Below are 23,026 nucleotides of genomic sequence, written 5' to 3'. Positions count from 1 at the left end.
TATTTGGTCAATGGCAACATTGCGTATGAGCGATTTTTTAATTTTTTTTTACTCATACGCACTGTTGGCTTGAAACAAGTACTCAATTAAATTTTTGTTTTTAATTTGAAAACATTTTTTAATCATCGCATAAATTAAAAAAATATATATTTATTCCACACCAAAATCTACAGTTTTAAATAGAGAGCATCACTCTTATGTACATATATAAGTATGTATATCTATAATTGAAATACTGGTTCCTGGTCTTAAATTATAAAAAAAAAATGTTATCATTCTAGTTTTTATTTTTGTCAGATAATTTGCAAGCAAGAAAAAATATTCATTAAATAGTTGTGATATCTTTGGGTTTCAAACGTCTAAATCTGAAATTATTTTTGGGAACGCCATCGCGCTCTCTCTCTCTCTGCGCCTCTCATTTTCTGGTTTTTCTCTGCGTCTAGTTTAGTTGATTTCAGCTTAAGTTTATATTAAATATAAAAATATACAAAAAAAAAAGTATTGATATTGTTTAAAATGTTTAAATATAGTTGCAAGCTGGCGGGATAAATTTGAATTGTTTTCCGCTTCTCAACAAGCCCAGCTGACTGACAGTAAGACCGTAGCACACGCAGTGCGGTCACACTACAAAGAATAAAGTTTTTCCGCTGGCCAAATTGTTTTTAGGCTTTAGTTCACAATCGAACGCGAGCCGAGTCGCAACACCGTCGTCGCGCAGCGCGTGCTGGTTTTTCAGTGTGTACGTTTTGATTGCAAAAAAATATAAGCAAAAGAGGAAGGCAAGCAACAAAGCTGAAAAAAACATTTTTCATTTGCGGCCTGGAAAAGCGCCCCAAAGAAAATGAATAGATAAATTGTGTTAATCGCCCCATCGAGCCAGCAAATATTTACTGTATATTTATATTTTGTTGTTGTGCTTTTTTTTTGTTGCGTTTGGGCATTATTCATTTGTTAATTGTGCAGCTGCCCGCTGCCTGCGAGTGATAAAAATGTGAGTTTCCCTTGAAAGACTGTGCGTCGTCTTTCCCTGTTTTTTTTTTTTTTTTGGTTCTTTGTTGCGGAAATAATAGTTTAAAAAAAAATGCGCAAATTTAGTTAAGGATAACGGTGCTTGTGGGTGGATGTGTGTGTGTGTGTGTGTGTGTGTGTGTGTGTGTGTGTGTGTGTGTGTGTGTGTGTGTGTGTGTGTGTGCCTTGTGGGTGGTTTGTAGCTGCTCTGCGTAAATGCGTAAGCTGCGTTGTGTGTGTGTGCGTGCGTGTTGGCTGTGGCCAGGTCTCAAGGTCCCGTTAGCTCTTTCTCACTTGCAAGCTTTTCTCTCTTCTTCACACAACAAGTCTGTGATAAGAATTTTCCATGCGTAATTTTCACGTAAAGCTTTGTTTTGTTTTGTTTGGGTTTTCGCAGTTTGGTTTTTCTTTGTTTTTTTTTTTTGTTTCTCAGTCATAAGCTTCCTACTCCGTTTAGTTTTTGGGCTTATAACTTTTATTTTACTTTACGGAAAAACGGGGATGTATTTGAGCAATAATCTCCTGAGTTTTCATCACCTACTTTTTAATATTTTTTGAAAATGTTTTTTTTTTTTATTTTCGACTCACAGCGAAAAATTGGTAAAGACAATAAATAAGGTTTTAAAAAAATCAAAGTGTTTTATGCTTTTTTAGGTATCATTTTTAACTGATACCATTAAATCAACGTTAAACGATAATAAATAATAAAATTTTAACTACTCATTGGACATTTATAGGATATTAATTCTCGGTCTTTTGTTCGCAAACAATTTTATTTGATGGACAATAAAATAATTTGATTTAAAATTGTTTTAATTTTAAAGTGCTATACATCAAATGTTCAACTAGAATTCTATGATCATCAAATTGATTTAACATTTGTTATCTAATTTTTGTAAGACCGTAACACTGCTTTAAGTAATTTAAAGTTTAAAATTGTATGCATGTTTCAACCATAAAAAATTAAATTAATTTTAATATTTATGTCTGTATCAAAAAGTAACAAAAGGAAGAAACTATGGATAGCTTTTTTGTGGCATGTGCGTTTTTTAAGCGTGCGTTTGCTGTGTTTTTATTTAGCCTACTTGTTGTATTTATAAATTATTAATAAGCACAAAGCGTGCCACAGGTGTGCAACACAAAGTTAGCGAGAGGAGGAGAGTTGGGAAGTGAGACAGAGAAAGAGAGCCAAAGAGAGAGCGCGACCTTTTTTTTTTGCTCTTTTCCGTCTAATTTAGCTCACTAAACTTGAGACTCGTATTAAATAGGCTTTGCTTGAACCTTTGCTCTCTTTGCATCTCAACTATTTCCGTCTCTGTTCCACTAACGCTTTCAGTTATTTCCGCTTGAGAGCGTTTATTTATTTATTTTTTTTTTTGTTTTCCTTTTTATAAACGTTTATTTTTGCTCTTTTTTGTACACCTTCATTTATTGTATTGTATTTCTTGGCCAATTACCATGGCAATTTATTTATCAGTTGGCGTTGTTGTTGCTACAATTGAGCAAATTCATTTTCCCCATTTTTGCCTTTTTTTGAGTACCGTTTGCCAGACTTAATAAAAAAGACTCTGTATAAAAAAAAACTAGAAATTTTGTAACCATTAAGCTTAACACTGAAAAATAATGTAGCTTGCCTTTGCCATTCGTATTGAGCATATTATAAAAATGTTATTGGGCAATAACTGAATCAAACAAATTTTTTTTAATAGTAAAATTTGGCTATAAAATTGAATAAGATCATAGGGAAATTTATATAAGATTTTACTGATTTAAAATATAAATTAATAAATACGGATTTTACCGCTGACCAAATATTAAACCTAAGTTTCTATGCAGCATTCGCAAGTTCGTTTATTGTATTTTCTGATATTGCAAAATTTTAGAGAAGTCTTTTGCTGAGTTTTTTCGGTGTATACCCATGTTTTACCCTTTGGTCACATCATAAAAAAAAATGTTAAATGACAAAATACATCATAAACACGACCACATTGAAGGCTACGTGCACTTTGGCCATCTCTTTTATGGCCAGGCCATATGTGTGATTTTGTAGTTTGTTTATTGATGCACAGTGTGTCAAAATGCGTGAGAAATTGCACGCCAAATTAAATTTTAAGACCATGAAAAAAAATACTCAGGGTTGGTAAATATTACAAACTTTTAAAGTGTTAATAAAATTCTAGTAAAAATAATAAAAATCTCAATAGTAAATTATTACCTTTTTTATTGTTACCTTTTTATTTTCTAATAAGACTCAAGAATTTTAATATTATTTATGACTTATAGTCAGTTTTTTACTATCCCAATATAAGAAGCTTTATTTAACTAAATCTTATCACTGCAAAACCTTTTCTCATCATGAATTTCCATGTTGCTTATCTTTATTAGCTCTAAATTGCTTATAAGCTGGGTTGTTTGCAGAGCTATAATATGGCAAGATAAAGAAAATAATTTCTTTAGCTCGCGTGCAAGAATTTTATTATATGATCTTTTTACTTCACTTGGTTTAATTTAAATTGGCTTATAATACCTATTCAACAGAGCAAATTCGAAATATGATCAGCAATGTAATTTACGCTGAATGAAAAATGGTGAACAGAATTAAATTTGTATTTAATGAATCAGAAAACTATTAGTTTTCTTTTGATTTATAATAGTTTTCTTTCAAAAAAATTGTTTTGCCATCGCATACTGCTCAGTCTATTATAACGTACATAGATTTTCACATTTTCAAAAACCTTTGACCCAGTGTGGCAAAAGAAAATCTGTCGGCGCATTTTCTGTGTCACAAAATGTAATTATGCTAAGGAGGCAAAGGGGATGGGGCAGGCTAACGTGGAGCGGGAGAGGGGGGAGCAGTCGGAGAAAGCTGGGGAAAAGGGGGGGGCGGTAGCAGAAGAAAGCAGTGGCCATATTGTTGGGGCTTACGATTGTGTTACGGCCTGCCTTGTAACTGCCATGACATAAACATGTGCATGTCTGTGTTTCGTTTTTTTTTTCCCTCTTCTTGCTGTGCCCAATAATTATTGATTGACTGCCTTTCAGTGCTGTGCTTGTTGTTGCAGCATCGCCTCTTCAACTTTCCAAACATATGTACACCCTATGTGTAGAAATTCTTATCTTATCATGGTCAAAATATATACGAATTTATGAAAGTATTAGCATATATTTTGCATTACCTTCTTAACCAATGAGTACCAAATATGTGTACTTAACAGTTTAATACTGATTACAATAAATTATTATGCAACCAAACTTAAATTAAACTTAATTTTTTAAACCAAATTCATTAATTTGTATGAAAGAAACAAAGAAAACTTTTGTTGATAAACTGATGAAATGATATATAATCCAGTTTTAAAGCACTTCTTTGTTTACCCATTAAAAATAAAAAACTGTTCCTTAGATCACAAATATGCAAAGTGCACAATGTAGCTAAAACGCCATTTTCATCAATTTAAAATTTCCCCTCCTCGAGTTCCCGACCAACAATAAAGTCCAATTAAAAAGAAAGCTCTCTTGGGATCCATAAAATTCAAACGGCGAATATAGTACCATTTGATGAGGAACTAGACAAATTTTGTGGTCGAGATAAATGCCAGATAAGATCTAAACAGATTAGGACTCTAATGGAGGTCATTAGCGCCGGAAGTTGACAGTTTGTAACCACAGTGGAGATAGATAAAATGTAAAAAGTTGGCGTGCAATGTAGAAACAAAAGAAAAAAACAATAATGGTAGAATGTCTATTTAATTCCTTATTAAATTTTGTCAAATAATAAAAGCTTCAAAAGCTTGTCCTTTTAATTTAAAAAAAACTAACTTTATTTACGGTGCTTAAGGTCAATCAGGTATATATTAAGATTAGATTACAACAAGGGAAAGGGTTTGACTGACAATAAATCACGTAAATGCTATTAAAAAATGAATGTAATGTAAATGAACATTCCTTAGATTAAAAAGCTATATATATTTCAAGAAATGCTGTGTTTTGAAGTCTAGCATACATTCATTATTTATTTAAAAAAAAAAGTTAAGGAAGTAGCCCTTCTTTAACGCTTGCAAATTTTCCTCAAACCGATAATTACTGTAATTACCGCCCAATATCAATAAGAACCTAATTAATATTGATGCACGGGAATCCATTACTTTGCTATCAATCATAATGATAATTCCCTATCACTGTTCGCATAGCACTCGACCTTAAACACGTGTTAGGCAGCTCATTTCCATGTCCACCGCCCCCAAAATTATGCACCCATCACCACCCACACTCCCTCCACTTTTAGTCACATTCCGATAGGTCAAAATGCGATGCAAATGCGTCAGACGTCCAAGTCCTATGTAACCCCCACTCTCACGGCCCATGTGCTGGAATTGCTGTTGTCAGCAGTCAACAATAAATCCAATTAGTACAAAAAATAGGAAAGGTAGAAATGGTTCAAGGTAAGAACAGCAACGAAAATATTGCACGATAAACTGAATTTTAGCTTAGTAGTAGTAGTCAGTGATGACATATTTTCAATAAGAAAACCAAACTTGTCAGAAGAAAGTGCTTAGGTTTAGGGAGTTCATCTGGGAAGCTTAAAAATTGTATTATATTTAAATTTAAAGCAAATAATTTCTCTTAAATACAAAATATTTGAATATTTTACGTCGAGTTTAATCGTTTTATAATTTGTACAGTTTTTAGATATGTTAGATTTTATGAAGCCTTCAAAAAATTGTATTGATACTCTGTTTGATATTGTTTTTTTCTTTTGGTACTTAATATATATATAGTAGTTAATATAAATATAGTGTTAATTAATTTTAAACATATGCTCCATTTTACGAAAACTACAAAAATGGTTTGTTTTTTTTTTTTTGAGGTTTTGTATTTGTACTTAATTAGTATATTCCAGTTGCAGTTACGTCTTTATATTGAACATTTCAAATTGTTGGGCAATTTTACGAAGTACTAAGTTTAAAGTAGACCTGGATACCAATCAATACGTAAATGAAATTAAAAAAAAAATATATACTTTGAAAAGGTCAAAGTAGGGAAAAAAAAGCGGATCTGACAGCACTGGTTGTCGCTGTGAAATGTGAGACCGTGCTTGACCTTATCGGATACTTTCTTATTGTTGTTGTCATTTAATTGACAGTGCCCCTCTCGTCCGGCCAACTAAAACCCCTGAGAGCCCTCGAGTCACATCCGATTATCTAGAGTGCCTGTCAAAGACCTTCCCCCTCCTCAATTCCTACCATGTCCCCATTTTGCTGTCACTCGAAATCAATAAATAAAATGGTAATTTACATTTTAGAACTCACGCATTAGTGGTATTACCCATTTGACACGAGACCAGCAAGTGACCTAGAAAAATATATAGCAAGGGTGGAACCATCAAAATAAAAACGTCAACTAGTTGGAGACCAAAGACATTATAGAATTAATCAATTTATGTTGTGTGAAAATGGATTTCACTGCCTCAAATAAAGACTCGCGTTTTTTAAACCTTTATTGTTTGTATTTGGTTTTTTTTTTAACTTTTAGAGTTTAGAATTTAAGTAAGATTAAAAATGCTGAGCCAGGGAATTCGCGAATTGTTATTAAATATTAGTTCAGTTCAAATTTATAATTGATTGGGGTTTTTATTGCCTTTGATTTTTGTATATTATACGTCAATTTATAAACAATTATATTAGTTTATCGAATTGTTATGGGGTTTATAACAGTATTTGGTAAAGTGTTTAGCACTGGTTTCTTTCTTTCTTTTAAAGCAATGAAAAAGGATTGTATCTCAATAAGTTGACTTAAAATTCTTATCTTTGTTTAATATCATTTAAAATCTATTCAAATCTTTAATGAAAAAAAGTCATCCGTTTACAGTTGTTTTATAGTTTTTTCGGAATTATTAGCTTGTTTTGTTTTTCATTTGCTTCTTAGTATTTGTAAAATTCTTCAGGATTTGGTAATAAACAACAGATTTTAGAGCAAACACACGTCCAAATAACACATGTAGTTTAATTAGTTTTTCTTCCTATTTGTACATGTGATGAATATTAAACTCACCATACAAATTCTTGAGACCTCAAAGTGGCAAAACAAAAAGTGGCTTTTAATAAACCCACTTTCATAATGTATTAGTTACTTCCCAGAAGGGGCTTTATGGTTTTAGTTCTCAGTTTTCTCATTCGGTTAAATGTCACCAAAGGCACAAGGGAGAAGCCATAGCAACTAGCACCCACCTCCACCGGAAAAAATTTCTACACTTTCCCCGCCGACTAACCGATTTCCGATTTCCTTATTCCGTATTCCGTATTCTCGGACCAGGTCATAGACGACGTGTTCTCTCGTGAAAAGCGTCGGACGACAGTGAGTGTCGCCTCCACATCATCCAGCCATGACCAGCGGCAATCGATGATTGCCATTCCCTTAGCCATTAAGAGCCAGCGATAGAGGCAGCCGGAAAGGGAAAGGGAAAGTGAAAGGAAAGGGAAAGGAAAAGGGAAGGGAAGCCTTCAGCCCGCCATTCAAACACATCAATAGCCGGAGGCGATTCCCTCCCATTCGCCCCGTATTGAAAGCCAAGGACTAAAGTCACGCGGTCAACATGCTGATCAAGGAGTACCGCATTCCGCTGCCCCTCACCGTCGAGGAGTACCGCATCGCCCAGCTCTACATGATAGCGGTAAGTGGAAAGCCCCATCATTAAGACTACCTATACAAAACTAATATTAATAATGATAGAAATAAATTAAAAATAATATTAAAATAAATTAGTAAGCAGTTTCGCTAACTCAGTCTTTTAAAAAAATCCAAAACAATTACAATTACATTTATTTATAAATAGATTTATGAAAAAGATTTATTTAAATATATTTATAATCATTTATTGTTAGCATATTTAAATGAGTCTTTGACTCAAATTCAATTCTGTGAAATTTGTAATATATTTTCTATATTTTTCGTTTCTAGAACATTATAAACAAAATAAAAATTAGTTTAGAAGCAACCAATGTCTGGTTTTAGGTTTTTAAATTGTTTTTTTTTTTAATATTTCATACTTTTGAATTTTTATATATTTAGGTTACTCTGTTAATTTAAGTGAAAAGTTGATTTCGTTTGGTATATTCTCCAATTTTTATCTTTTACCAAATGAAAGGTAAAAAAAAATATTGAAAAGATTATTTTATCTGAATTTAAGGTATCAAATTTTAAGATCGATATCCTAGGTAATCAATAAATGTGATATTTTTTTCTTATTTTATTTTATATATTAAAATAAAAACAAATTCGGCCCCCGTTTCCTTTCATTCTGAAAATAGTTTGGAATTGGGAGTAATCTCGAATAGACAAAGTTATAACTAATCGATAATCAGTAATTAACAGTTGATGTAACATTTCAAAATGGAATTTCGTCTAATACAAACACGCTTAAAAATAATTCTTGCTATCAAGCAAAACTTTATAAAGCGAAATGTTTCCGGTGTGAAAGTTCAACAATTTTTAAATATAAACGTTGGTCGTCACAAAATTTACAATGCGTCTTGAATTGTTTACTCGCCTTTGTACGTTCGACTTATTTACAAATATTTGCCATAGTCAATATTTATTAAACGTTTTCCACGGAAATCTTCCCTCAATACGCCATAATAACATAGATGTGTAGTTTATTTGGGTGGACCATGATAATTTTGTAAAACTGTTCTCCCATCCACAGAAAAAGAGTCGCGAGGAGAGTCACGGCGAAGGCAGTGGCGTCGAAATAATCATCAATGAGCCATATAAAGACGGACCCGGCGGAAATGGCCAGTACACGAAGAAGATCTACCACGTGGGCAATCATTTGCCGGGCTGGATCAAGAGTGAGTTTAATATTACTGCCAATTTGTGTATTTCCTAAACCTATTTTATTTGAAAATATATTAAGGTCTCTTGCCAAAGAGCGCTTTAACCGTGGAGGAGGAGGCATGGAATGCCTATCCGTATACCAGGACACGCTACACCTGTCCATTTGTGGAGAAGTTCTCGCTGGACATTGAGACATACTATTATCCGGATAATGGCTACCAGGATAATGTCTTCCAGTTGTCCGGAAGCGATCTGCGTAACCGCATCGTGGGTGAGTTGGTACTTAAAGCAGTGAATAACATTTAATTTTAATCCACATTCTTAAAGGTTAATTAAATGTTTAAACAAATGATTTACAAGATCTCATACTATAATAACCACAAAGAATTTGTTTTCAATTTTTGTGCAATGTGAAAGCAGTTTTCTATATATGTAACTCATGCATTGAAGCATTTTATTTAAATATTTTAAAGTTAATGAACCTGTAATTTGTATTACGAATGGTACATCAATTTTCTGAAGGCAATTAAAACAGAATAACCATTGGTTATTATTTTATGTTGTGCGTTTTAAAACAGTGAATAACCTTTAATTTATAATCCACACTCCAAAAGATAAGTTAAATTTTAAAACAAGTCTTTTCTAAGTTCTTATACCTAAATAGCTACAGAGAATTTATTTTAAAGTTTTGTACAATGTGAAAACAATTTTCTATATCACTTATATATCGAACCATTTATTTAAATGTTTTAAAACGTATGTTATTACAGATAATATATCAATTGTCTGAAGTAATTTAAAACAGATTAACATGTGCTTATTATTTTAAGTTCTGTATTTTATTAAAGGAACTTAAAAATAAAGCCATTAGTGCTATTGGCAGATAATAAATTCGTTTTGTTTTATTAAGATAACTTAAATATAAGACCAGATCTGAAATTTAATGTCCTCATTCCTTGTTTCATCGATCTATTATAATATCCCAACTTGACTCGTCTTACAGATGTGATTGATATTGTGAAGGATCAGCTATGGGGCGGCGACTATGTGAAGGAGGAGGACCCAAAGCACTTTGTGTCGGACAAGACGGGCCGTGGTCCATTGGGCGAGGACTGGCTGGAGGAGTATTGGCGCGAGGTGAAGGGCAAGAAGCAGCCGACGGGGCGCAACATGTCCCTGATGACCGCCTACAAGATCTGTCGCGTGGAGTTCCGCTACTGGGGCATGCAGACGAAGCTGGAGAAGTTCATCCACGATGTGGCGCTGCGCAAGATGATGCTGCGTGCCCATCGGCAGGCGTGGGCGTGGCAGGACGAGTGGCACGGACTAACCATCGAGGATATCCGGGAGCTGGAGCGACAGACGCAGCTGGCCCTGGCCAAGAAGATGGGCGGCGGCGAGGAGTGCAGCGATGGTCAGTTCGATTTGGCCACATCCACCATCCTAGCATCCACTTCAACCTCACCAATCTCACCAATCTCACATACCCTTGCCAAATTGTAAACGTATTAATTTGCATGGGAATTAAACCCCTTAAACGTCATTTTCATTACCGAATCGAAGATACAAAAGACTCCAAATTATTAGAAATTAAAAAAAAATTCTTAAAAAGTGCCCATGAGGTTTAATACATAAAAGAAAATATGTATTATTGTTAGAAGTAACTATCTTTTTTATTATTTAAAGCTAAAAAAAATTCCAATAGTTATTTAAAAGTAGCACTTAGTTTTTTTTATGAAAAAAATTTATTTTTTTTTGTTGAAAGCAGCTCTTTTCAAGCCTGCTATCTTTAATATTAAATTGCATTTTGAAAAGCAGTACAAAATATAGGAACTAATAAATGCCATCGAGGTTTCACATCAAATAATTTGGTTTCTTAAAAGACAGTTTTTCAAGTGCTTATATTATAATTTTTGCAAAAGGATGATTTTAAAAATTAGTCAAATAATTATTGATGATAATATTAAATAGTTAATAGAACTAGGAACCAATCCAATACATTAAATCTCAAAAGAATTTGGTATATCATTCCTCTGTTTATCCATTTCCTTGTTATTTGTCCCTGTTAAACTGTATATTTCTCCATTGCAGATAGCGCTTCGGAGCCGTATGTGAGTACGGCGGCCACCGCCGCCTCCACGACGGGCAGCGAGCGGAAGAAGTCCGCTCCGGCCGTACCGCCCATTGTCACCCAGCAGCCGCCGAGCGCCGAGGCCAGTTCGGATGAGGAGGAGGGCGAGGAGGAGGAGGATGACGAGGACGAGAACGATGCCATTGGCACCGGCGTGGATCTGTCGGCCAACCAAAGCGGCTCCGCCCAAAGGTCACGCTCCCAGAGCATCCAGATGGCCCAGAAGGCCAAGTTCGGGTCGAAGGGCACCCTCCACTCGCCGGTGGGTTCGGCCCACAGCTTCGATCTTCAGGTGAGCCGGTCAGATCAAACCATAGGTGTCCTTTCCTCATTGTCCTCGGCGTCCTTTTTGCTCTTTCTCGATGTCGATTTTGTGTGTTTAGAAGGAATGTACATTGTTACAAGTTCTGTGTTTTTTTTTTTTAATTGAAGTATGATTCAAAGTGATCTATTACTTCTCAATACCCAAAATTATATTTGTCTGAGTTGTCAGAGAGTTTTTAAATGTGATTTAAAAACATTATTATTATCAACATTAAAATATTTAATTTAAACAGTATTCCTGAATATGAAAAACATAATATTATAATTTTAAAACGTTTTAAAAAATTTATATATTCAGTGCTTTAAGTGCTTAAGTGTTTATAAAAACTATGAGGGCAAATATTTTTCTAGGATTCGATGTTTTTTCTTCTTTATAGAAAATTTCAGTATTTACTAAAGCTCTGAACTTTTTTGAGTTTTTATGGTTTATAACTTATGGGGTTTTAATGACACTTTTAAAAAATTCTTCACCATTAACATAAACTATTTCGATCTTCAATTGCAATTAGTTTTCAATCTTTAATTTCGAAAATATATGTGTCTACCTTTATTCTATAATTCAATTTTTGATTATCTGTGTTTTGTGTGTGTTGCTTTGTCCCTAAAATGTACTGCGTCTTACCAAAATAATCTTTAATTTACCTTCCATCCAACACGATCTACCGCCAACAACTACAACACAACCGATTTCAACACCAAAAATTCAAATAAACTATAAAACAAAAAATGCACAATTTATTGCAAATCTAAACAAACACAAATACAAATACACCAAAAACCAAAAATAAAATCAGTCCAAAAAGCCGCATGCAAAAACAGCGCCTCGCAGACATGTAAGTTCCTCTTCCCCTCTCTGTCACTCTCCATCTGCCCTCTCTGTCGTTTTCAATATCAGCAAATTACCCAGCCTTTATTCCATCGTTTTATAAAGTAAAAATACATATATACTGTCCTTTAGTTAGTTGCTTAGTCGCAGGTCTTGATTAGTCAAGTTCTATTAGCTTAGCTTACGGCTGTCCCCCCTTCCCATCTATTAATAAGTTCAAGTTTTTTGTAGAACAAAATTGGAAAAATAATTAAACAATACTATTGTTTATGAATACATTGCACATATTAAATCAATTTATGTTCACCGCAGGTGGCAAACTGGCGAATGGAGCGATTGGAAGTGGACTCCAAATCCAACTCGGATGAAGAATTTTTCGATTGTTTGGGTAATTATTTTATTTTATGAACCTTAAGATTATAATAAAATAAATTATGATATGCAAATAAAGGCATAAAAGACTGCTATTCTTTATGACAATTAGGTCCCTGATGGGGACAACCTTTTGTAAAATTCTCTTTTGGAATTGTGAATTCGATCATAAGAGTAACATGTGTCTTTACTTAATTCAAGAACTGTCAAATCATAAAGAATTCGCGATCTTAGTGTGTCAGTTTCAGTACTTAAGGGCGCGAATTCTTTATGACAATTTGGTTCCTTATGGTCTTTGGTTATATAATTTGTTTAAATTCCCTTTGGAATTGTAAACTTAAGTCAAAATAGTTACTATGGCGTTTTATATGTTTTTAACCACACAAAACAGCGAATTCTTTAGGATTATTAAAATTTGTGTTTTAATAATTGTAAACCAAACTCATTTCCCAATTTTTTTTTCCAACAGACACCAATGAGACGAACTCGCTGGCCAAGTGGAGCTCTCTGGAGCTGCTGGGCGAGGGCGACGACAGTCCACCGCCACATGGCGGACCCTCGAGTGCGTCATCCGTTGGTGGGCGTGGCCAATCGCGGCAGGAGGACAGCATCTTCAATCAGGACTTCTTGATGCGCGTCGCCTCGGAACGTGGCAATAAACGGCAGCTGCGCTCCTCGGCCAGTGTGGATCGCAGCCATGACTCCTCGCCGCCAGGATCACCGAGCACACCGTCGTGCCCGACCACAATACTAATCCTGGTCGTCCATGCCGGCAGTGTTTTGGATGCGGCCAGCGAGCTGACGGCCAAGAAATCCGATGTGACCACATTTCGCGGCTCCTTCGAGGCGGTGATGCGCCAACACTATCCCAGCCTGCTCACCCATGTGACCATTAAGATGGTGCCGTGTCCCTCGATTTGCACCGACGCCCTGGGCATCCTGTCCAGCCTGAGTCCGTACTCCTTCGATGCCTCACCATCGGCGGCCGATATACCGAATATAGCGGATGTGCCCATAGGAGCCATACCGTTGCTGTCCGTTGCATCGCCGGAATTCCATGAGACGGTCAACAAGACGGTGGCCGCTGCCAATATTGTCTATCATGAGTTCTTGAAATCGGAGGAGGGTCACGGCTTCTCCGGCCAGATTGTGATGCTGGGCGATTCGATGGGTTCGCTGCTGGCCTACGAGGCGCTCTGCCGATCAAATGGCAGCCAGCCGGGCACCGCAACGGGTGTCTCGAATTCGGGCGGGGATGGCTGTGGCGGTGTGGCCAACACCACCGGTACGAATATCAATACCCACAATCCGTTGGCCGTACGCCATTCACGTTTGGACGACGACGAGCGCCTCTTCATCGAGGCCGATTTGGATGCCAAACGGCTGTTGGTGGCACCATCGCCACGGCGACGTCGTTCCAGCTCCTCGAGCGATTCGCGGGCCGCCAAGCTGGACTTTGAGGTCTGCGACTTCTTCATGTTCGGATCGCCGCTGTCGGTGGTCCTTGCCGCACGGAAACTACACGATGCCAAGGCCGCCCTGGCCAGGCCCAACTGCCACCAGGTGTACAATCTGTTCCATCCAACCGATCCGATCGCCTCGCGTCTGGAGCCGCTCCTCAGTGCACGATTCTCCATCCTGTCGCCGGTCAATGTCCCCCGGTACGCCAAGTATCCGCTGGGAAATGGTCAGCCATTGCATTTATGTGAGTATCAATAGGGGCTTTTTATTTCTATTTAACATATTTAAAATATATATATAACTTTTACCAGCTTTTGGACCACTGAATAAGAACATTTTTAAAAGGCCTTTGGATCTTACAAAGTCTTACTAAACATTGTTAACAGTGTCCATAAATATTTGTTGCTTAAGGTTTTTTTTAGAGATATACAATTTTTGTTTTTAGTTTTTGCAAGAGTATAAAGAGTTATAGTTGTAAAATGAACAAATAAAATGTACAGTCGTCATTTAAAAATTAAAAACTTAAGCAATGTTTATTTTTGGTTAATGCTTTTAATTTAGTCATATAATGTTAAAGTACATTTTATTTTAAAAATTTTTCATTTTTAATTTTAGAAAAATAATTTTATTTTACTCAAAAAACTATTATTTACGGCTTATGCTTTTAAATTAATTTAATAATGTTGAACTACTTTTTCGTTTTAAACTGTTTTTATAAAAATAAATATTTAATTTACTATAATGAGCTGGTAGAACTCTTTAACTCATAAACTTTCATTGGATGAATAATTATTCATTAGGATGAATAATAAAACTTGTGATATTACAAAAGTGCCATAGAAGAATTTAAAATTAAATTTGGTTTAGAAATTAAACTACGAATGATAGGCTCTATAATATTAAGTATTGAATCAATACTTTTATTTGATTTAAATTAATTTTTTATATAAACTACAAATTATGGGCCTTATAATAGTTAGTATTGAATAAATAATTAAATTTATAAGGGTCTATTAAATTTAAACAATGGTGTTTTTTGTTTATGTAGGTTTGTTTATAAGCCTTATTTTTGTATTGACTTTATGTGGGATTTAAAAATAAATTAAAATTTGATATTTAATTGAACTTTTCCCGCTTGTTATGTTTTCATCGTTTCCAGTGGAGGTGATTCAGTCGCATCCGCAGCACTTTAACGATGGCAACAACCTGTTGGCCGGCCGCCGATTGTCAGATGCCTCGATGCAGAGCACGATATCGGGTCTGATTGAGAATGTGTCGCTTAGTACGATCCATGCCCGTAAGAAGCTCATTGCCCGCTAGATGATCTAGTGCATGAAACTACATACATATAACATAATTCCCAAATAATATCCAAATTGAATAAAAAAAAAAATGTTTGCTATTCATTTGCAGTTCAGAACAAATGGTGGGGATCGAAGCGGCTGGACTACGCATTGTACTGCCCGGAGGGATTGAGTAACTTTCCGGCCCACGCCTTGCCGCACCTTTTCCATGCCAGCTACTGGGAGAGTCCCGATGTGATCGCCTTCATCCTGCGCCAGATTGGCAAATTCGAGGGCATACCCTTTGTGGGCTCCAACGATGACAAAGACAATGCCTCCTTTCATCCGGGACAGCCGCGCGAGAAGTGGATCAAGAAGCGCACCTCGGTGAAACTGAAAAATGTGGCCGCCAATCATCGGGCCAACGATGTGATCGTCCAGGAGGGCAAAGAGCAGCGGTTGAATGCCCGCTTCATGTACGGACCGCTGGACATGATCACGCTGCATGGCGAGAAGGTCGATGTGCACATCATGAAGGATCCGCCGGCGGGTGAATGGACATTCCTCAGCACCGAGGTGACGGACAAAAACGGTCGCATCTCGTACAGTATACCGGATCAGGTGTCCCTCGGCTATGGCATCTATCCCGTTAAGATGGTGGTGCGCGGCGATCACACCTCGGTGGATTGCTATATGGCGGTGGTGCCGCCGTTAACCGAATGCGTGGTCTTTAGCATCGATGGCTCCTTCACCGCCTCGATGTCGGTGACCGGTCGCGATCCAAAAGTGCGGGCGGGGGCCGTCGATGTCTGCCGGCACTGGCAGGAGCTGGGCTACCTGCTCATCTACATCACCGGGCGGCCGGATATGCAGCAGCAGCGTGTCGTTTCCTGGCTGAGCCAGCACAACTTCCCGCACGGCCTCATCTCGTTCGCCGACGGCCTGTCCACCGATCCGCTGGGCCACAAGACGGCCTATCTGAACAATCTGGTGCAGAACCACGGAATCTCAATCACCGCCGCCTACGGCAGCAGCAAGGACATCAGCGTCTACACGAATGTGGGCATGCGAACCGATCAGATCTTCATCGTGGGCAAGGTAAGCGGCTTTCTTACTTCGTATATATCATTTTTTTTTTATCAGTCAAACGAGGGCTTTTCATTTTTATTGTAATCTTCATCGCTTCTTGTAAAATACAATAGGATTTAAAATGCAGAACACGTGCATTGCCTCATATCATTATTTGAGTGACCGCTGAAAGGCTGCCGCTGCATCGTTTACAGCCGATACATATATAATTATTATGCATTTAAAGTTTATGTATGATTAAATTACATGAAATTACATGTTAAATGTTAGAATGCAGAATTCGTGATTTACTGACGATTTTTTCTTTTGTTTTGTTATAAATTTCAAAAAATTGTAAAATAAATATGTGAGTTAATAAAAATATTTATAAATATAACTATGTATAAAAGTGCTTCGATTTAAGTGACTGCTGAAAGGCTGCCACTGTATCGTTTACAACCAGCTTTCGTGAGCGATATTTTTGACTAGTTGCTAGTTAACCAAAGTATTTTTGCAAAATATTAAAATTAATTAATAGTAACTAAACTATATAATGTTAATTCATGTTTAAATAATAAGAAGCTTCGTTAAAGCTTAGTTAGTTAAAGTATATTATGGGTGCAATTAAACTGACTGCTGCATCGTTTACAACCAACTTAAGTGAGTTTTTAAGCAATTGTTCCCTTTCTTTTGCAGGTGGGCAAGAAGCTGCAGTCCAATGCCACCGTGCTGAGCGACGGCTATGCCGCCCACTTGGCCGGATTGCAGGCGGTGGGCGGATCGCGACCGGCGAAGGGCAATGCCCGCATGGTCATCCCCCGTGGATGCTTCAATCTTCCCGGCCAGACGGCCAATCCGCGACGCAGAAGGTAAGACGCTGATGCCACTGGCTGGCGCTGCTTGCGACGATCCACTGTACAGAGCGCACCCACTGTAACGCCCGATCCTCGCTGTATATATCCGTACATATCCGTATCTGTATCTGTATCTGTATCTGTGTTTGTGTTTAGTGTAAATAGGCCAACGCATTCGTGTATGTTAATGTTATATGTTTTGTGCACAGTGCAATGCCTTTAGCTGGTTCAAAGTTTGAGGCCAACACCAAATGTAGGTTTATTCATAGCTTTCCTACCAAAGGTTGCATTTGTCATCAGATTATGGCAAAAAATCGTATTTTTTAAATGGATTTTACCTATACTCTACTACAGGAACAAAACAGGGATTAGTTTTTTTTCTAACTTACAAGTTTACAAAGACAAGGTTTATTCCATAAACCGAAGTGAAAAACTAGAAGTCATAGTTGGTTATAAATTTATATAACTCAACTGTTTTTGATAACTTTACTTTACAATTTACAAAAATAGCTTTATAGTCTGTCTTGCAAATACCCATTTGTACACAGAAAATAATTTCTATAGCTTTGTAATCAATGTCCAATTTAATATAATTATCATTGCTTTATGTGTTACAATTTTAGAACAATTGAAATATTTGTTCCCCTAAAGTTCACTATAAAACATGGTTCATGATGGTCTTGAAAATAATAAAACACATTAAGTAGGTAACATGATGCATTAAACAAAATTAACACGGATTAACAATTACTACTTCAAGTAACTACTATTATTAAGCTCTCAAAAAAGTAATTGACACAGCTAAAGGTATTATACATGTATTTCATTGAAAACCGTTTTGTTGGTGTATTACATACTTTGTGTGGCTTTCTGTTTCTGTTTATGTTTATGTTTTCGTTTTGGGTCGCATGGCCGTTTAATTTGTCAGCCAGAATTTTGTTGCTTTGCCATCGGGACGATGCAATGATATAACCAATCCATTCGTCCATCCCACTAAACGTTGTTGTGTGCGCCTTCTTCGAGCGGGCGGAAAATTCCCGCTCGGAATGAGAAATCCAAATAAATCTTGCCAAATATCGAACCTCCAGTTCGACCATCCACCTAATCATGCCACCTTTTCCCTTGCCAATCCTGCGCAGCAACGCTTTCGAGCTGCAATTGGCCAACATCAGTCCCTGCAGCAGCAACATCAACAGTCCCGGCAGCAGCAACCACATCCTACTGGCCCAACTGATTGAGAATGCCATTGAGAAGGACACTCCGGCTGCCTAGGAAAATTAGATATTTTAATTTCTGCTTTAGTTAATCAACAGAGTAAAACAAATTGATAGAAGCAATCTCTATGTTCCATCCATCCTCTCAAAACTAGTCCGCCACGAATCGTATTGTATTTCTTAGTTTACAACTTTAAGTTTCACGTAGAACAAATGCCGTATTATTTATGCTATAAGTTTATACTATTATGTTTATGATTATGATTGTTATTATATTTGCATTCATGTACTATCCTTATTTGTATTTGTATGATATTATTTTGATTGCGAACAAAAGCCAAAATGCAACAAAACATAAAAACTACGTACGCCAGTATGTAAATCTAAATAAACAAAAAGCAGTACAGTAATGGGCCTGTTGGTAATATATATATATCTATATAGTATACATATATATGATTTATAATGTTTCGATTACGATTTGTGTCTTTTCTTTGTTTGTTTCTTGATTTACGGATGACAAATACCAAAAAAAAAAATTATATATATATAATAATACAATATACAAAAAAAAAACGCTTAACGCTTTACGGCCTCGAAACCCACCACGCTGTTCAAAACCCACCACGCCGAAAAATACACCTCATACAATATACACCATATCAGGCTGCATGAACAAGCAACGAATGAAAATTGAATTGCAACCTAAACAAACAACAATAAATTGTTTAGATCAATTAAACAACAATAAAAGCATCTTGTAAACAGATAGAAGCAAAAAAAAAAAAATAATACAAAAACTATGCAGACAATTGGTGTTAGTTTTAGTGTTATAGAATATGCCCTATACTCCCCACACATTTTATGAGTTCTCTTGTTAAGTATTTTGAAGCATACCTAGCTGAGCATTTTATTGATTGATTGGTGTTGTGAAGAAAAACCAAAAAACCAAAGATTATATAAACCAATGAAAATACCACCAATATTGGAGGTGAGGAAAAGTCGATGGAAATCGATGGTTTAAATGCCTCCACCTCTAAACCGCACTTAGAGTGAAACGAATTTGAACACTTTTTTTTTAAACAATAACTCTATCTCTCTTTTTCCAAAAACCAAAATTTGCTTGAAAAAAAAAACTTGCAAAACGAACAAAACACCCACACACACACATACCTCACACGCACACACTGCCATCGAACTTGGTATCGATAAACAAACAGCAACGAGACGGGACTTTCATCACCCATACGCAGTGGTTACCTGAAGCGCAAGACCTACCTAAGCCACCACTAGAGCAACAGAGACGCAGCTATATAGATTGATCCATCAGTCAACAACACAAATTAAATCCCCCGAACCCAGATAGTAATCCCTTCGAAATAGAATGAAGTATATAGCCAAAGGACAACAACTCCGATGCCTCCATATGCCACATCCGTGTACATACCATATAATTATATATTTATATACTATGCGCGATATATATTGAAAATTCAATGGTGTAATATATATATCGAAAACCAAATTTGCAAATGAGAAAAAACAATTGTACAACATTTAACCAAAGTCAAATGTGTCACGCGGTGAGTATGCATATATAGCACAAAATATATAATCAATATTTACAAAATTTAAATAGATTTAAAGGAATTATTTTACCAAATCTAAAGAAAATAGGAAAAATAGATAGAACAATATTACTCTCAATGGTGCCACAGAAATCTCTAGTACCTTTAAATCATTTTTTAAAAAGGCGTTCAAAAGTATGCAATAATTCTTCAATTCTCAATGTTCAATGCCAAAAACCTAAATTCAGTTTATGCTGCATACTTTTGAGCACCGCTTTAAAATATAAAACAATGATGGAGACTTCTACGGCATAAATGCTTACTCACAATCTTCTCCCCAAGTTCTTGTTAAAAATGTATTTGAATCAACATTTTTCACTTTCACTTTTTTCCCTTTAGGTACCTGGAAAGAAAGACTGTTTCCTCCTGTTGTTTGATGGTTTTTCAAACCACTTAAAGCATTGAAAACTACACGAAACAAAAGCCGATCGTAAAGCTATCTACCAAATACAATTATGAAAAGATATATACAAGGATATATTCAAAATATAGAACCGTTTAACATATGCAAGCGAACAAAGTTCAACAAACCAAGTGCGGCATAACACCTGAAGGACAAACTAATGAAACCGAAGATCTCCCAATGAATTAAGATGAAAACTAAGACAAGGACGACGTGCGAGGAAAGCGTTGCAAAATCAAAAGGCAAATTAAATGCATTTCTTGACAAACAACCACTACAAACTCTTACAAAAAGTATAACTTAACGGCTTCCGTAAAACCAAACAATTTAAACCTTAAAATAGATAACTATATTTGTGCGTGTAAAATTTATGAAAAAGGAAACGTCATGAAAATGAATACAATCTCTTACCTGGCCCCAGAAATTTAAAATCTCCATAATTGTGATAGTCTTTCGCTACCAAAAGTTAATTTAAAAAAGAAACCAGAAAAAAAAATATATATATATATCTACAAAATTTGTTATTTGGCAAAAAAAAAAACTGTCGAGAAAAGTTAAAAGAAGTTAAAATTATAGAAACTATTGGATATTGTGTAAACGTAAAACCCGATTATGTGATACCAAAACCAAAAACCGAAACCAAAGTTGAGTTCGAGATGAGATCAAGCCGAAAATTTCTCGTGCTAGAAACCTAAACAAACAACTCATGGCGACCTGAAAAGATGCAACGGGCATTGAATCTGACCCATAAAGTACTTTATATATATATATATATATATAAACACCAATATGTCTGCTTAACCCAGTTACATACATATATGTGCTGTCCACACAAGTTAACTAAAAACACTCACTCAACTTGTGAACCTAAAGAAATCTGAGATGAGGGTACAAAAAGGGAACTTTAAGAGATCGAAATACACGATATATATGTTTGATCTGATTAGGTCGGACTACTTAAGCCAAAATTGGTTAACTGTCGAGTAGTTCAAGATGATCGAACGTAAGACACTTCCTATAAATTGAATAGTAAACGCAAATTGAAGAGTTTAAACCGATAGTTGTAAAGAGAACAGAGTAATTGTATGTAAGGATATAACCTAGACCACATACTGTATATTTATCTAGCGCAACTACATTAAGGACTTTTGGAGCAGCTAGTGAAACTGCAAAAGTGTTCCGATCAAAATATTGTCCGGCTATACGTTCCTCTCTCCTCCACTTAAGTCGACTTTTAACTCTCCTTAATTTTTGTGTAGCGAGTATCAAACTTAAAACTGATGGAAGAAAGTCTACTAGATTGTAAGATGAATCTCTCTACCCATGAAGAGTTTATCCTATTTTTTAGTACATAGCCAGTTGGTTCAAAAGCATGAGGTATAAAAGTTAAAGGCATGTCCTAGTAAATAATAACACCAGATACTCATAGAGTCGAAGGGTTGATGTCTGTCTATTTAGCAGGTAAATAAGTTTTCCATATATGTCCTTTTCTTCTATGCCGATTTCCTTTCAAACGGTAGATTTTTTCGTACCTGAACAAATTTCTCAAAATTAGCAAATTCTCAAATAGCAAATTGTAGCTTCTTTTTTATAATTTTAAACTATTAAAATCTTTCGATTGAAAGAATGGAATTATTTTGGAGCGTTCCTTATTATTTTATTACAGTGCACTTTTATATAAATATATTTCACACCAAAAAAAAATTAATTTTTGGGAAACACGTTTAAAATTGCACACAATGGCAAATAAGCGATTGTTCTCTGTTCTTCCAAAATTTAATATCGATTGGTGAATCGTAGAATTGAGTGGGTTGTAGAATTCTACGTTCAATATCTCAACTTTCCGCCAGAATAAGAACTCCCTAAGCCAATAAAGCGTTTAGCAAAATTGTGTTGATATTTTGAGAACCCACCATTTAGATGATAAGCTAATGCCCTCAACACACGCGATGATGATGTCTAATGCCGAGAATTTAAACAAAGAACAACAAATTTCAAACATTGAAATGGTTTAACACACTACATGCAATTGTTACGTACATAAGTAAATATATGTCCGTTGGGTTATGTATTTTAATTGTTAAGTGCAAAAGTCCAGGAATAACAAATACGAATTCAGAATGTAAACAATTATAAAGAGAACGAGGCGAACTAAAAATGTAATTATTTATTGACAACAAAATCTACAAGCAGATGAAGAACAAAAAACGCGGAGCAAGCCAAATGCAATCTATTTACAAAATCCTAAACAAAAATAAGTTCAAGCAAGCAACAATGAATGACAAACCGAGGAATTAAAGATAGTTGATCCAAGGGAAATGAATATATATATATACATATATAATATATACATACCCAAAAACAAGAGATTTTTAAGCCAATGATTGAAATTGGACTATGACAAATAACAAAATAAAATATGGCAGTAACAAATATTTTTCGATGTAAGCTGTTTGTTAGAAAAAGATCGAGTTTCAGCGAATGATATGGCTAAACCAGTTATTAATTTCACAGAAAAATCGAAAATAAAGCGGTTCATGAAAAGATAAAAAAAAAAAAAAAAAAAAACAAATGTTCTATTTGATGTTGCAAATGAGAAAAATAAATAAAACATGCTATGT

At 35.6% G+C, this 23,026-nt stretch overlaps 1 protein-coding gene across 10 annotated transcripts; it reads left to right on the top strand.

The window, feature by feature from the left end:
• The first annotated feature begins 674 nt into the window (after positions 1-674).
• On the top strand, positions 675-22,973 carry LOC108138523 (protein retinal degeneration B). Of its 10 annotated transcripts, none has more exons than XR_001774132.2 (14): positions 688-991; positions 7,321-7,678; positions 8,711-8,855; positions 8,921-9,112; positions 9,845-10,255; positions 10,933-11,264; positions 12,091-12,129; positions 12,435-12,510; positions 12,964-14,199; positions 15,115-15,252; positions 15,369-16,336; positions 17,003-17,175; positions 19,041-19,957; positions 20,342-22,973. XR_001774132.2 is itself a non-coding variant. In XM_041708056.1 (13 exons), exons 2-13 carry the CDS (start codon positions 7,601-7,603, stop codon positions 18,430-18,432), a joined length of 3,921 nt encoding a protein of 1,306 aa, XP_041563990.1. In that variant the 5' UTR covers positions 675-739; positions 7,321-7,600; the 3' UTR covers positions 18,433-18,783. The 10 variants fall into 10 exon arrangements, 7 of the variants coding, with proteins under 7 accessions (XP_041563990.1, XP_041563996.1, XP_041563994.1 ...); XR_001774131.2 differs by having other exon boundaries at positions 19,595-19,957; positions 20,342-22,971; XM_041708056.1 differs by lacking the exons at positions 19,041-19,957; positions 20,342-22,973 and adding an exon at positions 18,300-18,783 and having other exon boundaries at positions 675-739.
• Positions 22,974-23,026: the final 53 nt, after the last annotated feature.

The sequence above is a fragment of the Drosophila elegans genome, unplaced genomic scaffold (assembly GCF_018152505.1).
Source record: "Drosophila elegans isolate 14027-0461.03 unplaced genomic scaffold, ASM1815250v1 contig_149, whole genome shotgun sequence".
Taxonomy (NCBI): Eukaryota; Metazoa; Arthropoda; class Insecta; order Diptera; family Drosophilidae; genus Drosophila; species Drosophila elegans.
This window is presented reverse-complemented; position numbering and strand designations above follow the sequence as displayed.